Source organism: Centruroides sculpturatus, unplaced genomic scaffold, assembly GCF_000671375.1.
Source record: "Centruroides sculpturatus isolate CEXI.00-Female unplaced genomic scaffold, Cexi_2.0 scaffold367, whole genome shotgun sequence".
In the NCBI taxonomy this organism is placed as follows: Eukaryota; Metazoa; Arthropoda; class Arachnida; order Scorpiones; family Buthidae; genus Centruroides; species Centruroides sculpturatus.
Window position 1 is genome coordinate 486,055 of NW_019384575.1, and position 19,586 is coordinate 505,640.

The 19,586-nt window shown below is 24.4% G+C and overlaps 1 protein-coding gene across 1 annotated transcript in view; it reads left to right on the forward strand.

Annotated features, from left to right (window-relative positions):
• Nucleotides 1-19,586, forward strand: part of LOC111624326 (TGF-beta receptor type-1-like) — a 55,909-nt gene that overhangs the window by 22,388 nt on the left and 13,935 nt on the right. Inside the window, exons 3-7 of the mRNA XM_023367148.1 lie at nt 7,444-7,558; nt 8,142-8,280; nt 12,947-13,136; nt 14,479-14,712; nt 14,806-15,036. Coding sequence (XP_023222916.1) covers nt 7,444-7,558; nt 8,142-8,280; nt 12,947-13,136; nt 14,479-14,712; nt 14,806-15,036 — 909 coding nt within the window. The remainder of the gene's footprint in view (nt 1-7,443; nt 7,559-8,141; nt 8,281-12,946; nt 13,137-14,478; nt 14,713-14,805; nt 15,037-19,586) is intronic.

The window sequence follows — 19,586 nt, forward strand, 5'->3', positions numbered from 1 at the left end:
TACGAGGATAATTTTATTTTTCTATCATACAAGGTCTAACGATTACAGTAAATTAATAGAAAACATGGAAATGCGAGTTTTATATTCATGACACTGAGTGAAATGATGTAGAAAGAACCAGTTTTTCTTTATATTATTTGTAGAACTATGGCAAATGTTTGTCTAATTTGTGTTATAAAAATCTATTAAGTATTATTAATTCTGATATTAGGTTTCTCTGTAATAAAAAGTTATGTTCTGTAGATTTGCTTATAACAAATTAACTTAGAAAGAGAAATAAATTGTTCAGTTATTTTAATTATATATAAGAAATTTGTGTGTTTTGGGGTTAGTCTACAGTATACAGCCAAGCAGGAGTGAATGTACTGTACTGTACATAGGGATTAATAGGGCTTAAGCCCTGGGCCACCAAGTATCAAGGACCCACAAAAATTGAATTATTATCATAAATTTTTAATACTTTTTCATTAACAATGAGCACTTATTGCATAGTAAAAAATAGTTAATAGGTTAGGTTAGGTTAGGTTTGGTAAAAATTGGGCTCCATTGGACTTCAACGAGTCCTGGGCCTTGAAAAACCTAGATTTGCCCCTGCAGCCAAGCTATAGAAATAGAAATAAAGTATTTTTCTTATTTCTATTTTTATGAATGAAAAAAATGATAAAAAAAATAAAAGAGAGTATTATTTGGCTATATTTTCTTTTAAAGAGTGAATTAAACATAATGCAGTGAAGTGTCAAAAATCTGAGTTTGGCTAGTGATAAATGGATACCTTTTCAATGGTAACTTAATCATTGACATTCTTTTATACTTGTATTGTTGATGATCTAACAATCATTCAGAATTCAGAATTTTTTAATTTTGAAACTATGATTAGTTTATGTTTGTTTAAAGATAGTGATTTTGTAAATTATATCTTGAAGTTTTGTAAGTCTTCTTACATTCCTTCTGAAATAATGGCTTAAACTTAAAACACCTAACTTGAACTACAGTGTATTTAGAGTTACAATACTTTAAATATACATATAAATTAGCATTTTAAAATCCAGATGGAGTCCAGTGCCAGTCTGTCCAGATTTTTGAAGCTTCACTACACGATTGCAGAATGTTTAAGAGAGATGGAATTTGAAAACTTTAATCAAGTCGGTTTACAGCTTTGATAACTTAAAAAGATGTTAATTAATTCAGTAAATATTTTAAATGTTAATAGCAGTGTTTGTAATTGAATTTCAATCCTGTTGAGTATTGTGTGATGTAAATATTAAAAATATCAGCAAATACAAATAATAGAGACTTCTCGGCCTAATAGTTGTAAAATGATAAACTACAGTAATTAATAAAAATATAATTAGCAATTTATATTTAATAATTATTTTTAACTCAATTTTTCACTATTAAATATGACTTTTAGAATTTTTAATGATGATAAGAAATTTATTGATTTATTCATTTTTGCATAATTAACATTTTCCAAGAGAGATTTTTGTGTCACTCAAATGCAATATTATTCAAAAAAAAGTAATAAAACTATATGATATTTCCATATTTATTTTTACTACAAGAAAAATATATATTTTTTTTCAATTATAAACAGAATAAGAAATTAAAATTCAAAAATAAACAATACATTTGAAAAGTTTATTCCTGCATACTTAATTTGTTTTGAATTTTCAGTTACGTACGACATGAATAATTTAAAGTATAAAATTAAATGAGTTTTCGTTATTTATTAAAGGAAGAATAAATAAAAAAGATAACAATGAAACTGGATGAAATTCAATCTAATAACACTTTATCTTTACTTGTTTGTTCAATTTGTTTTCATTTTTCCAACAGTTGCTTACATGAGGCTGCTCGATTGCATTTAATTCCTTTTATTCCAGCGGCTGGCGGTTTTTTATTCTTTTCCCGAAGACACACATAACTTATCATGATTAAAATCATTTGATATTTTTGCTCTTTCGACAAATATCTTAAAGTTATAAAAGAAAAACCTTATTATAGTCAATGGAGCATATATTTTTTTCTCTTAGTTTTTCTTTTATTTATTACTAAAAGAGATTTTCTCTACAGAAACATGCAGTCTTATAGAGCTGTTTGCCATTATTAAATTTATAAAAGGAGGAGGATGTACAAAAATTGTTTTAAATTATCAATAAACTAATCATTTTATAAATAGACTAATTAATACCAGTTTTGAATAAGCAAAGTTTTAATAAATAAATAAAAATATACTCGTTCAGTTTAATTAGGTAATTTGAATATACTTAGTACTGTAATTAAACAAATGATAACGAATATTTATATAATGAAATCCTACAATTAAAATAGCTTTTGGAATTAATTTGCATATATTTTCAATACGTTACTAAATATGTAAGATACGGTTGACAAAACCAATCAGTTTTGAATAGTTGCCAGTAACAACCTCAAAATATTTCAGTGTTAAATTTAGCAAAAGCAATGTCAATTTTGAATTAAAAGGAAGCACTTTCTAGAACAGTATATACTGTAGTAATTTAATGATAGGAACTAAATTCATTCTAAATAATTAATTTATGTTTTGCTAAAATATTTATATATTATGCTACTTTTTTTTTTCATAATATAATACTATTCTGTTAAGTTATATTTAAATGCATAATATTTTATGTACACATAATATTTAAAGTATATATTTATTAAATATTTTATTTATAAATAATTAAATAAAATTTAAATGATTTAACATTTTTTTCTTTAAATATCTTATTCAGATTTACTCAAAAATATTTTAATTTAAATATTTTTTAACATTTGGAAAACATTTAGTAATAAATTTGTACTTGTTCCTTATTGCAGTTTAAAAAAATTGTATTAATAAATGCAAAAAAAATTAAATTTATTCAACTATAAATTCAAATAATTAGGAAAAAAATTTAAAGTATTTTCCTATTAAAAATTGATTGATTTTTATTTATGAATTTAGATCATTTCAGATTATTTAGTTTAATTAAAAATATTTTTTATTTATAAGAGAAGTTTTGAAACTTAGTTATTTCATATAAGTATCTATGTTTTTCTCTAAATGTCATTTTATATTCTTCTTCTTCTTCGTGCCATATCAGAATACTGACGTCGGCGACACCCGGCGCAGATTAATAATACGCCAAGGTGTGTACTAGGGAAGGTTAGTACCCAGAGTGGTTTCCCGTTGCCTTCTCTGGGGCGCGATGGTACGCGAGGGGAAAGAATGCCTTCCGGGAGGACTTTTATGGGGAACTGGCCTCCTATTTAGTCGTTATCGGCAAGGAGAAAACCCAGAAAACTCCAAGCAGCCAGCCTGTCTGATCGCGGCGCGAACCCACGACAGAACTCCCAGTGTTTAGGGTACGAAGACCGCTCGGCCACTGGTGGGCCATTTTATATTAACTAGATTAATTTGATTTCTTATAAATAGCTGTACAATATTAAGTTCTCAAGATTAAATTTGCATCTTGAAATTACTTGTATGAAATATTTTCTAACAATTGCCAAATCTACAATTTAATTAATGTAAAAAAAATAATAGTAATCTATTGTGTTACCTTCAGAATAATAATACTAATAATTATTATCATTATGCTGAAGGTAACATAAAATATTATTATTATTATTATTACCGAAGGCCAGAACTGTTAAATGTTTCAAATATTAGAATAAGAGAAAATACATTGTTTGTATTAATATAACATTTTTTTGGAAGAAATTACTTCCCAATGAATTATGGATAAAAATTTTTCCACTTATAATTATCTGAATAACAAAAAAACGAGAGAAAATTTCTTATTATAAGCTAGAGTTCAATTTCGCTCAATTCTGACAATAATACTTAGATTTTCCTCATCTAAGTATTATTGTCATAATTGAGGGACCAAATTGCAATAATAACTTGAAAAATGTTTAGTATCTTCACATGAAGAGTTTAAGCAATATACAGTCTGTTTTATTGTATTGTTTTTTAATGTATTTGTTTTTTGCTATATTTGATTTTGATCAGTTTTTATTTTTTCTAAAATTCTTTGATTAAACCACTTGTATTTTAAATACTAAAATTAGAAATAATTGAATGTTTTATTTCTGTATAATATAATTTTTATATTTATAAAAGTTGTGAATCAATATATTGTTTAAATTACAAAAATTATTTTTTGAGTAGGTTTCTAAACTTGCATGAATAAATATAATTTATATAAAATTATTCAAAATTTTTAAACTTAAGTATTTAACTTAGTTTGCCCAAGTTTATATATTTAACATTTTGTTAATGAAGGGGAAAACGTAAATTGCGAATTTGACAACTCCTTTACACAAAATATACATTACTGTTATATTTAGTTTTACCAAAACTTAGAAAATTTGTAATTGTCACAAATATATTGATTATTACAAATTATGACAGAAGTTATAACATATTTAAAATATTGATATGAATTTCATAACTACTATGTAATATATCATTTTTGATTTAATACATAAATACAATTATGAAACTCCAATTGCATTTTTGTAAGGAGGAAGGGCATTGAAATTTTAAAAGGAACACCCTTTAACTCCCAGAAATTTGATGTGAATGACTGATAAATGTTACACCTATTGAGTCTTTTTAGTATTTAATTATTTTATCTTACATTTTGTCAGAAAATTCACGAAAGGTGTAAATTGATTTTAAACGTATGAAAACTCTATCATCTCGTTTTCTAATTCTTGTTTAATCTTTAAAGATTAAATTTAACACAGAAAAAATTCTAAAATAAACTTAATTTTCCATTGTTTTTAGAATATATGATTTGAATTTTTGTTCAACCTGTTAAACTTTAAAATATAATTACTAGGTAAAGTTATAACATTAATTTATTAAAACACAGTTAAATTAATGATTGTTCTATAATATCTCATATCAATAATAAAATTTATTTCTATTTATTAATTTTTATCAAAAAGCAATACATTATCAGGTTTTTAATTTGGTTGCTAGTAGACTCTAAGGGTCAGCTGATTTATCAGAGGGTTAATAAATTGCTAGAGTTCATTTGGGGATTAGTGGTGAAATTAATGTTCATTATATTTAAAAATAAATAAAAATAATAATTGATACAATATGTATTTAAATATTTATGCATATGTGTGTGCACATGCATTTGTATTATTAGTAAAGTTTTAACTAGTAATGCAAGTGTTCATTTCTTATATATAATTAATGACATAAATGGGGCTCTTGCATTACTAGTAAAACTTCAATACAGTAGTTATAGAAACTGGAAAACAGAGAGACATGACCTTCACCTAAGAAATTATTTTCATAACTCATTGTTTCCTGGATTATATTGGACATATACAGGTATGTTGTTATAATTAATGACAAATACCTTGTACAAGTATAGAATTAAAATATGATTTAATGTGATAAGATCATATACATTTTTTATTCAGTCAAAATCATTTGGTTATTGCTTTAATTTAACAAATTTATTTTTAGTTTATTATATTTTATATATTTTGGGAAGTGTGAAATTTAAATTTGTTACTGATCAATTGGATAAAATTAAAACAAAGATGAAAGAAAATAGAAGAAAGAACAGGATATTAGCATGCTAGATATTAAATGATATATCTTCTTTTTCAACCCATTTCTAACAGGGATATACAGCATTTTTTGATTTGCAACTCCTAAACTGGATGCCTTAATTATATATATTTAATTAAACCTCAATTTTTATTTTATAATCCTTTTCTATAATCCTATGGATTTCTTTTAAAACTTTCTGTAGCAAATACTTTCAAATTAAGAGATAACATACAAGTTTTTCACATGTTTATTAAATCTATTGTTTATAGTTACTTATTAAAACACTCAATTCTTTTAAATATTTTTATATATGAATATAGTTAGAAAATTATAAACTTTTAAAAAATTTTTCATATAAATTAATGAGTTTTTTAGTAACTAAATTTGCTGTGTAATCAAATTTTTTGGAAGAAATTTTTTAATTACAGGCTTTACTAGTTTTTAATAATGTGTGGGTATACAGGGTGTAGTCACAAACACTTCACCAGCCTATATCTCATTTTTATGTAATAAATAAATATAGTTGTATTGGAGTATAGGTTATTGATAGTGTTTATTCGTAGTCCCCTTTGAATGGGGAGAAATCTTATCTTGGATTCTATGAAAGATAATTGCATAGTTTAAATTAGTTGTAGTATCTCAAGACCAGTACAAAATATTTTTTGTTCAGTTAAAATACTCTGTTTAAAAAATGAGTGCTGAAACTGAGGCTTTGGTAATGGATATTACAGTCGACCCCCGTATAAGATCATTGATTATTCCGTTTTATATGAATTCCATGTTGTACAAGTCACTTAAATTTTACAAATACGTGAGCCGTTCACAGCCCGGTACACGTATTTGTAAAATCTAAGTGACTCGTACAACATGGAATTCATATAAAANGAAGGACACTTGAAAGTAGTATATTTAAAATATAAAAAATACCATAAACCCAGTTAACAGAGAATATTTTGTTTGCTGATGTTTTCTTCCTATCTAGGCTTGAAAATTATAAACAAAAAGTTTACATTATTTAGAGATATGTTTAAATAATTTATGAATATTGTAGAAGAAATTAATGTAGTGAAATAAAAGTTAACATTAGCCAAATAAATATGTTGTCATGTCTATATATCAACATTTGTGTTGTTAAGACACTATTAATTGTTGAATTTTGACATGATATATATTGAATATATTGTAAATTTTAAAAAATTCTATATAATAAATATTTTGTTTAAAAATGCCAAAATGAATTTTCTCAGTTTTTTAAATGTAATATTTATATTGTTTCATAAAACTTTGCTGGGAGTTACACATTATTTGAATGGAGCTCTAGAGTGTAAACAGAGTATATGTCTGTGACCTGACTGTACTTCACATCCTGTTAAATTTATGTAACCTATGTCCTTCACTTACTAACAGACTCATCTTTACTACTGCACATTACAGCAGCCTGATTGAGATTCATGAAATTATTTATATATTTACAAATTTCCAATTTGAAAATACAAAATTATATAATATATATAGATATAAATATAGTTTACATTTCAGCAATGTTTAAGCTCATAAATAATCTTAGATATCTTTAAGAATTTTGTTTTTATTAATAATTGTTTGCTGAGAAATTTAGAAATAATGTAATTAAACGTACACAAATTAGGCATCATAAAAAGTTCAAAGTACCACATATTTTAAAATTCTGTTATTTCAAGAAAATTGTTTAAAATTATTATATTATATTATCTTTTTTAATTAACTACTTTGATAAAATTTTTACTTTAAAATAAATAAATAACATATTTTTAGAGTTTCTTCAGAATTCAAAATTATTTACTAAAAATAGTAATAATGCTTATTCTTATTTTTAGCTTTAAAATGCTACTGCAATACTTGCCCCGAACAAAATTTTACTTGTGAAACAGATGGACTCTGTTTTCTTTCCACATCAAAGGCCGAGAACGGAGAAATTACTCGTACATATCGGTAAGAAATTTTCATTTATTTACTTTCAATTTTTCAAAATAAATAATAGGATATTGACACGTAACTTTTATTGTTTTAAATATGTCGTAATAAAAGTGCTGAAGTTTTTGTAAATAATCTTTGTACTTCTTAGTAATAAATATAGAATTAAATTGCATTTTCAAGGCAAAAAATAATATTTTGACAGTTTTAAAGTAAATTAACAACTGATCCAAGTATATGTATTTTTTTAAAAAATATATAAGCATATAATAAAGATAAGATTGATTTTTGATCATAAAATGTATCTATGCCAAATTAATTAAATGAGGAGATTGAAATTTATAATGTAGAATTATAAGAAAACATAATTTCAGTCATGAATAGTTTGTTCATACTCAATAAGGAAATAATTTTTTTGAAGTGTGAATAATTCTAAAATAAATAGTTGTAAAGTTCAGTTGTTTAGTATATAGCCATTTACTAAAAATCTTTGATTATACTCAAATTTAAATCGTTATGAATGTTAATTTTTGAATTATAGCATTAATTATAATAAATCTAATGTATTATTATTTATATTATTTTCTTTTATTTGTTTTAGCTGTTTGAATACTAGCAAAAATTTTCCTCCAGAAAATCCGTTGGTTTGTTATACTTCTGCCAGTTGTTGCGGAAATTATAATTTTTGTAATAGGGATCTTCAGTCAGCTTTTCCTTATGAACAAGGTCAGTTATTTAAATTTTAGAACATTATTTTTCAATATTTACCATTGAAATGTAAAGAATTAATAAAGTAAATAAATTTTTAATTTCTATCCATTATGAACAGAGAATTATTTTTTGAAAATTTAATAATAGCTTGGTGTAACTAGAATTTATTTAAATTTTTAAAAGTTAATATTTCATTATTTCAATTTTTTACATGAAATATTTCAATAGGAATATTTGCTCAAATTAATGGATTAATTGAGAAATTGCAGCTAAATAAGCACGCTACTGAGATTGCAGATAATAAAATTTAATATCAAATATTTTTTTGTTTTTTCAGTTGAGCTGTGGTGATAATATAATAAATGTTGAATGGTAATATTTGTTTAATATTTTGACATTTTTATTGTGTTTTATTCCGTCCAAAGGATGTTAGTCATTCATTTACATTTATTGCTATTGTGATTTCCTTGTGTGTTATGTATATATTATTTTTAATATTTAAATCTAATTGTAAATCAGAAGTGTTTTGTTTGTGAATTATTAAAATTTTTAATTCTATAACCTTAGAATAAAATGATAAATTTATATTTATTTTATTAAATTGTAAAAGTATTTTTAGTTTTAATGTTTAATTTTCATAATTTAGAACTATTTTCTTATATATAAAAAAAGATCCTGTTACTATGTGTATATCTGATTATTTTAATTGATGATTCTCATCTTTTGGATATAATTACACAATTCATTTTGTTGTTTTCAGATTTAATTATATGATATGCCATATCCTTATTACTTTACAGATGTAATAAGCATGTGACAAATGATCCTTTAACAAATGTTTTAATGAATTTCAGTNATGTTTTCTTCCTATCTAGTATCAATCATAAAACTATTATCATTATCATAAAAGAAATCTATTGTATTAAAGAAAAAATAATAATAAATAGACAATAATTCCTTAATTAATGATGGAACAAGAATTAAAACAAACATGCAAATGTTTCTGGCTAATTTACCATCTTCAAGCATGAGAGAAAGTAATAGTTCAGCTGTTTTTTGCTAAGCTATTATATACAGTTGAATCACCAATTATTTCCACCTCCTAACAACAGACATTTTTTCAGGAATATTTCTTTTTTGAAATGCATACAAAATAATCTCCAAACAACAGCCATCTTTTTTGTTCCATCAATGATTCAGAGGCTTGACTGTTTTGAAACAGTTATTGTATTTTGTATAGATGATAATATAATAATAATTTACACAGAAAAAATTGTTTATATCATAAAATAAATGGACTAAATTCTTTAAAATAGGCTGTTAAGTGTGTGTGTGTGTGTTTTTTTTATACAGAAATGGGACAGAATAACAATTTCTTTGAGCCAATTATTTTTGTTGTTAATATCTATAAAATCATTCTAAGAGTTCTGATTTTTGGTTAGGAATGAATATTCTGAATCAAATAAAATGAAGAAAACTTTGAGAATTGTTTGTTATTGATACATAAAAGGCAAAACATTAAATAACTTCTTAATCACTGTTATATATAAATTTTAATACAAAATATATAATTCAGTTCATTTTACTTCAAATTGTTAATATTCCTATAATCACATTTATCCTTTAAATCACGGAAAAAATATTTAGTAATAAGCCTAATTATAAAGTAAATAAACTTTATAAACAAAAATAAATATTAGAATGTTATTTTAATTGATGATTCTCATCTTTTGGATATAATTACACAATTCATTTTGTTGTTTTCAGATTTAATTATATGATATGCCATATCCTTATTACTTTACAGATGTAATAAGCATGTGACAAATGATCCTTTAACAAATGTTTTAATGAATTTCAGTTAAATTGATATATTCAAGTTTTCTTATTGACTAAATTATTTTCTGTACCTACATACCTATTCATTTTTTATTTAATTTATAAATTATAGCCATTTAAAATTAAATTCTGAATGATAATTGATGCAATTTATCTTGATTGTTTTTTCTTAAAAGAACAAACTGATGATAAAATTGTACTGTATTGAATTTAATTGCATAAAAGTATACAGTAGGGTATAGTAGTCAGATTGAAATCATGTGTGCTTGTGCGCATGCATGCACTGCTTCATATTCAAAATAATTTATGCTATGCATACACTTGTGCACACAAGCACACATGTCTACGTAGTATTAATAATTTCTAAAACATAACTGAATGTTCTTCTTTATGAATTAAATTAATAGATTAAATTCTTTAAACAAGTTTGTTAGGTGTGTTTTTGCAGTAATGGGTTATATGCATGATTTTGTTTTTAACTATTTCTACTATTAATATCTATAAAATTTAACATTTTACAAGTATGAGTTTTTGTTTAAGAATGCATGTAATCAGTCACAAAAAGCACAGTTTTTAAATGCCATCGACATACTTAAACTCTGACATCATACAACCTACACTTTCCATTAACACACGGAAATATCTTTCTTTATCTTTGCAAAAAGTAATTCTGATAGTTGGCCTTGGCCTGCTCAGTGGCATATTCCAGGGTCATTCTATATATATATATGAGTGAATCTTTTTTTTTTATATTAACTCTTTATCAATCTACAGATTAATTATTATTAATAATATATGTGTTAAATGGCAAGAACTTATCTTTTAATTAAATTGCTTCAAATTAAATTGTAGATAAATATATTTATAAAGTTGCTTTTTAATATATTTCGTGCAAGAAATGAATTATAATGGAAATGGAATAAGATTGATTTTTTTTTTCAATTTAGAAAAAAAAATATTGTATTAAATATTTTAGAGTGATAGATGAATAAAAATAAAAGTGAAGCGTGAAATCTGGAACGTGTGTGTAGAAAATATGATATATATTGTTACATCATTACATAATAATTGAATTTAATAAAAATAAAATTAATGTAGAACAAATGCTTTCATTAACAGTTACTAAAAATCTGCAATCAAATGCATAAAAATTTATCTACAGTTTAACTTTTTTTAAAATATGATACGAATAATGATTAAATTTACTTTATTGCTGTTTTTATCTTGCTTAGAACATAATACATATATATATATATATTTTAAATCATATATACAATAACATTCTATATTTTGTAACTATTGAATTTTATGTTATATGATTTTCATCTGCAATCAGACATTATTTTTCAAGTCAGCCCACATTTGAGTTGTTTACATCAAACATCTTTTATGAAATGAATTAGTGAAGCCTTCATATAAAAATATTGAGAGATTTTGTTGTTGAAATAATTTTATTTTCTAGTCAATTTTCTTCCTTGTCTCGTCAAAGTTACTACAATGTGTAATAATATATCATTGAATTTATTGAACCTAAAGTTGTAATTATTTATTGACATTAAATAATGTTATTTAGGTGCTTATATTTTGAATACCATTTGTTTTTAGATGCATGAAAATGAATATATATATATTTTTTATTTATTTAAAAAGCATCTCCTATCCAATTTATAACTATTAATTCACTGTTAAGAATAATACTAATTATGTATTTAAATAAACAATACATTAACTACATAGACATGCATTAAAATTTAATAGTTTTTTAGATTTAATTTTCTTTTATGGTACATGTTTTTTACATGTTTAATATACTATAAAATTGATTTGTTCCATTTATAATAAATTTATCATTGATTATTTACTCAGAAACTGTTATACATATTTATTTCACTAAATAAATACTTATAAATTGTTTATGAGTAAATATTTGTGTATGTTTAATGTTTTCAACAAAAATTGGCAGATATTCTTATATGGACTGAGTTATAGATCATTAGTTAAGTATTAGTTTGTGTTTAATTAATTGCCGAAATTGTTTTTTGTGACTCATAAATAATCTTCCTTGTCTACACTTCTATGAAATATACAATGATATATATATGATAGGAATTATAGATTTATTATTAATAAGTTAGTCATGTTTAAAATTTGTCCAAATTTAGATGACATTCAAGTAAAGTTTATAAGTATTATAACACTTAAAACTTTTGTAGAAAATAATGACAATTTATTATGAATAACATATATATGTGAAATTAACATATGAAAAAGTTTTGTATATAAAAAACCTCACAAATTGAACAATTTTTTTTATTTTAATAATAGTCTTTAATATAAATCACCAAGGAAGTTCTAGAATGCTATATAATTATACTGTACCAGCTAGAATTTCCACTTTTTACTNTTTATTGTTTTAAATATGTCGTAATAAAAGTGCTGAAGTTTTTGTAAATAATCTTTGTACTTCTTAGTAATAAATATAGAATTAAATTGCATTTTCAAGGCAAAAAATAATATTTTGACAGTTTTAAAGTAAATTAACAACTGATCCAAGTATATGTATTTTTTTAAAAAATATATAAGCATATAATAAAGATAAGATTGATTTTTGATCATAAAATGTATCTATGCCAAATTAATTAAATGAGGAGATTGAAATTTATAATGTAGAATTATAAGAAAACATAATTTCAGTCATGAATAGTTTGTTCATACTCAATAAGGAAATAATTTTTTTGAAGTGTGAATAATTCTAAAATAAATAGTTGTAAAGTTCAGTTGTTTAGTATATAGCCATTTACTAAAAATCTTTGATTATACTCAAATTTAAATCGTTATGAATGTTAATTTTTGAATTATAGCATTAATTATAATAAATCTAATGTATTATTATTTATATTATTTTCTTTTATTTGTTTTAGCTGTTTGAATACTAGCAAAAATTTTCCTCCAGAAAATCCGTTGGTTTGTTATACTTCTGCCAGTTGTTGCGGAAATTATAATTTTTGTAATAGGGATCTTCAGTCAGCTTTTCCTTATGAACAAGGTCAGTTATTTAAATTTTAGAACATTATTTTTCAATATTTACCATTGAAATGTAAAGAATTAATAAATATAAACAAGTATTTAAAGAAATAATTAAGAAAATATGCCCAATTTATTTACAATTTTTATATTCTTTAGACAATGTAGTGAATCTGTAAACACCAATTCAAATCTGTAAACACCTTTAGAAAACTGGACTAGAAAGCAAATCATAATTTTTATTTACGAAATAATTCAAAGGATTTACATTATTTATTATTGTTATTGTTATATTTTATATTTCTCATCTTTGGAACAAGCATCAAAGTTTAAACAATTGAAGGGGTAATCATATTTCTCATTGAACGTTAGTAATTCAAAAGAACGTTGTATTTATAAATTAATTTTATTTTTCCTAAAAGTGTTTTGCTTTGTGCAGCTGTTGTTTTCATAAAAGATTGCAGACAATTGTATTAATCTACTTATTTACAAAATCAACTACAGAAATAAAGCATTAGTATCATTGTTTGTTTATTAGTGTAATGTCTATAGACATATAAAATAAAATATGTTATATGTATATATATTAAAAAAATGCTCATTTATTATAATTATTGTGAATAAGTCGGCAAATTTAAAAATATATTTTATTAATGCCGCTGTAACAGAAAGTCAATGTATATTATTATTTTTCTGTTTTTTCTAACTTTTTATAGAAATGTCTTCGTGATTTATTTTTGAATATCATATTAACTGTAATTCGAGTTATTATTATAGTGTAAGAGAAGTAAAAAAATAAATTTAAATATATTTAATGTTACATATCCATGAAGAAATTAATATTTGTGCTTGAGGAATTTAAAAAATAAAGACATTACACATTTTAAAAAAAAATTTATTAAAATAAGTGCTGGTTTATACTTTGTTATGTGTTTAATATTTTAATGTTAATCTCTCAAGAGAAGTTTATCTTAAATTTAAAAGTTTCTTTCGGTACATGGAAATTGCTTAAAAAGTTTGTTTACATTACAAATAAGAATTATTATTTATATATATGAAGTGTTTCTTATGTCAGTGAACTGCTTTATGTTTGTTCGTTAATTTATTTCTTTTGCATGTCTGTTTATTTCTTAGATGATTTATATCTATAGAAAAAAATGCCATTACTCCTTCTCAAATTTAGCAAAGATTTCTTTATGTTAATTTAGAATGTCTGCATTTGTAATTAATATTTATCCTTAATTTTTTTTTGCCCGATCTATGATTGCCATAATATTACTTTTTGAATTTTTAAAAATTCAGGAAGATTTCTTATAAATAAAACATGAAATTTATTGCAATGTAATAGTTTTGTTCTTTTACAGATGAACAAAGTAAAGATACATCTACCTTGGGTCCAGTTGAATTAGTTATATTGATTGGAGGACCTATCTGTGTGTTTTTTATCGCTTTTATGATCGGCATTTCGATATGGCATCAAAAACAGAGATTAAGAAGATACAGATCTGAAGTTGAAGCGACAATTGAATGCGGTGATCAGCCTTACGGACAGACGTTAAAAGATTTGATGGAAATAACCACTTCTGGTTCTGGTTCAGGTAGAAAATAATAGAAACATCAATAAATATTAATGAATTTAATAACAATTAATTTATTAAATAGATTTTAAAGTATATATTTTGATGTTTAAGGTCTTCCTTTACTCGTTCAACGAAGCATTGCTCGTCAAATTCAATTGATAGATGTGATAGGCAAAGGGAGATTTGGAGAAGTATGGAAAGGGCACTGGAGAGGTGAAACCGTGGCTGTAAAAATATTTTTTTCAAGAGACGAGAGATCGTGGTTTCGAGAAGTGGAAATATATCAAACTGTGATGTTAAGACACGATAATATTCTTGGTTTTGTGGCAGCTGATAATAAAGGTTTGTAAAAAAATTTATTTATGTAAGATAAACATCTAAAAGTAACATTAGAATAATTCCACAGACATTTTTATGTACCATAATGTTTTATAATGTCATTAATATTGATTTTATTTCTGATATTAGACATTTAAGAATTAAAAATATGAAACACTATAATAAAACAACAGTATTGAACAAAACATCATTTTATTTTAAAATTTTACTATGTTGCACTGCATTGTAATGGCATATTGTTAATCATGAAATAGTGAAGTTTATTCAAAATAAATTAATGAATTTTTATTGAAAAATTATTTTTATGGGTTGATTTCTTTGTTGTGTTATAAAAAGATGACATTGTTTCATTTATTTGTGAAAAAATAAATGCATTATTTGACTTATATATAGCTGAAGAACTGGATAACAATCAGTTTCTTTTTATTGGTTAGATAAAACAGAAGCATGATTCTTCAATATAAGTAAACAATTACTTGATATTAAATTTACACAATTTATTATTGAGAGCTATGTTAAATAATTTCCATTTTTACAAAAAGAAAAAGAATAATACTAACAATTATAACAATGTTCTAAAAAAACATGTATTACTAAGGAAACAAAAATATTATTTTTGTTATGTATCTAATACTTGGAAATTCAATAGTTATTGAACTTTCATGTTTTGTAATTAGGATTTATCTTTTGAAAAGTTCATATTTTTCTACTAGCATATTAAAGAAAGAGATATTTATTTTCAAATTAATAAAATATGTAAATAGTATATGCTGAATTTTTATGGTGCAAATTTATTTTATACAAATGGTTAAAGTATAACACAAGATGTTTGAGAAAGGTCATTTATGTATTTAAATATCTTTATTATTATACAAATTTATAATGCAAAACGAATGCAGTTTGCGATACAAGAAAGAATACCTCAAAAAATTATTAGCATGCATTCACTAAACCTCTGAATTACACAGTCTCCTACAAAAGGTTTCTCTAAACTGTTCTGTAGATTTAATCAATATCAAAAGGCAACTATAATCTTTTCAGTGTTGAACACTTCCTGTGTTTTTTAAATGTATGCATCAAAGCATAAATTGAAGACACACTTGATGGCATTTTTTTGTACTTCCTATGATACAGTAAAAACTTCTTAGGTGACCACCTGCATTCGATGGGCACCTGTCAAAACAGGCAAAAATTTCTGGCATGGAATTGTTTATACATAGAGTCTTCGTATAAGTTACCTGTATTAAATGACCACCTGTGTAACACAACTGTGGGCAACGATTTTTGATCAGAAACATCATACAACAACTGTAATAAGTGAACACTTTCACGAATATAACAGGTCTAAACTTGTTGGAACCCATCTCAACAACATTTTCTCCTCCTAAGATAATGAATTAGTCTAAACTCTTGTGCAAACCCACCTTGAGCACTTCTCCCACTCTTGAAATTATGAAATTAGGTGCAGGTGTTAATGAATTAGTCCAGCTACAAAGGAAATTCACTTCAGTTTGTTCGAAAAAATCCAAAAAAACGAAAGAAATGCAAAGTGCTGTCGTTAGAAGATCGTGTTAATGTTATCAGAGAAAGTGAAAATGGTTTATCACAACAGCAATTAGCAGCAAAGTTTAACTGGGAAAATGGAATTTATTGCACTGTAGATCTACAGTATTTTCCTTAGGGATCTAAAGTATTGTATATGAAAATTAATTGGCTGATCTCATCATTTGATAAAATTAATTTTATTTATTTTTTAAAGCTCTTATACAGTACATCTGCAATAAATAGTTTCTGTATCAACCTACCTTATTTCTGCAATATTTTTAGGAAAATAATATACAAGTAATTTTTGCATGCAAAATATTCAAAAAACAATAAACATATTAACACAAAAATCAGTTTTACAGGCAACTTTCCTTTGATTCCATGATTATCATTCCATGGTGTAATGAAATTGTATTATGAGAAGAAATAATAAAATCGTTTTATTATTAATTAATAATTTTTCTTATTGTACTTAAGAAAATATTAAATATTTTTTAAAAATTACAGTATTTTTAAAGTTAAAATTAGATTAAATTAACGAAAACCAAAACCAAAGTGGTGGAGAGACATGATGCACTTCTATATTCATGACGTAATACACGTAACTGAGGAGCAAACAAAGAGAACCAAGTTGAATTAATTAAGTTGGAAAAAAGAAATTTATAATCGAGAAAATGCAAATACTGTATTAATCTTTAAAGTATTGGTATTAAATCTGTGTTATAAAATCACGACGACTCCAGTTAATTGCATTATCTAATAATAATAATAAAATACAGTACCAATATAGCTGTATTGTTGAAAAAATTTGCTTATTTTTGCTCACCTTGAATTTTGCTAAGTAGAAATGGCTAAAAAGTGTACAAAATACATGTGGAAGTACGGTATTACAGCACCACCTGTTTTGGACAACCACCTGTCTAAAAGACCACTTTTTTGAAAGGAACCATGTGTGGTTGCCATAGACAGGTTTTACTGTACTTTCTTTGCACAATTATAGCAATTTTGTTTCAGTTAACCACATATACATTGCATTTTTTCCTGTATTGTCACCATTTTTAATTTTGCAAGCTGCTAACACTTTTAAACATTTGTACTAAAAAGTTTTTGAGTTATTTTATTTTACTGTAAACTACATTTCAATATACTGCTTTATGAATTTGTGTGATGATAAAGGTCTGTCTTAGACACTCTGTACTTAAAATTTTCATACAACACTTTGTTTTTGAATGAAACTTTGATATTTACTTTTACTAACTTGTATCAACATGTTAAATAGTTAGAATTTAATTAAATATTCAAAGATAACAGGGAAAAACTGAAAATCTTAATAAAAAAACTAGTAATTTAATAATTATCTTCCAGATATTAATCAGGTTGAAATATGGTTAATTATTTATAAAGATAATATGTAAATTCAATCAAAGATAGGAGGTTAAACTGCTATCTTGTATTAAATTTAATAATTAGAAATAAATTTAGAGATTGTTTTGCATCTGCATGATAAGCAAAAGTTGTAGGTTTGAATCCCATTCCAATCAATTTAAATTAAGTATAGTAAGTTTTTGAGCCAGAATAGAGTAATACTTTTTAAATACATCAGTGTATATATCTTTCTTAGTAATTTATATTGCTAAGCTTATATTAAAATAATGATAAAAAAAATATGAATGTCGTATCCAGACACTATAAAGTAGAAAATATTGAGTTCATTCCAATAAGCAAATTATACAAATCACATTATAACAGTTTTTAAACATATTAAAACAAGAAGTATTGTAATTTGTATGAAAATATGAGTTATCATTTAATCATTATCAGCACATCTTTATGATATAATCAAACATTTCATTAAAGAAGTAATAACATTTTAAATAATGATACAATCTTTTTATATATCAAAGTAGACTTTGGTAATTTGCATATTAAAGCAAAATTGTTTTATTAAGTTTATTATAATTTAATTGCTGAGAATATGATATAATGTTAAACATTATTAATAACAATATAAATAAATGTAGAACATTAATATAACAATTAGAAGAAGAGTTAAATATATTTAAAACTATTTTTTTAAATTTCTAAAGTAAATGCACATTATGATTGCTAAGACAGAATTCTTAAGTTTATCTTTTTAATGTTTTACATCTTGTCAAATACAGCAAATGATGAATGGTTAAGCAAACAATAATTATATTTTTTAATGCATTAAAAAACATTTACATAAAAAGAAAGGACTGATTCTTTTATCAAGGAAATTTGCTTTAAAATAAATTTAAATTTTTGTATTTTGCTAAATTCTTTACAAAAATTAAGGAAGATTTGAAAGACATTGTTATAAAATAGTCTCAAATCACTCATTATTCTACTTTTAAAAATTTAAACACAGATATAATCAGGAAGATTAATGAATGGAAGAAAGTGCAGATAGTATCTAATGCACGAAAATACTCTAATTATGATATACGAGGGCTGTTCGGAAAGTTCGCGGCCTCAAATAGAACAACAAACAAAATAATGTTAAAACTTTTTTTATTTTTCAATGTAGTCTCCTCTATTAGCAATGCACTTATTCCAGCGATGTTCTAGCTTTTTTATGCCATTACAATAGGTCGATTTGTCAAGGTGTGCAAAATACTCGTTTACTTCAGAAATGACTTTGTCATTTGAGTGGAATCTCTTTCCAACCAAGAATTATTTTAAATTTGGAAAAGGGTGGAAGTCACTGGGGGCCAAATCAGGTGAGTACGGTGAACGTGGAACTAATTGGAAGCTAAGTTCGTTTATCCACGTTTGTTCAGTGATTCTGGCATATCGTGGTGAAACAGAACCTTCTTCAAGTGTGGCCTCTTCGATTTCTTTCTTCAGTTTCTCCAAAAGTATACAGTAATAGACAGCATTGATGGTCTTTCCTCTTTTTAGGTAGTCAATAAAGATGATTCCTTTAGCATCCCCAAAAAACCGAGGCCATCACTTTCCCCGCTGATGGAACTGTTTTTGCCTTCTTT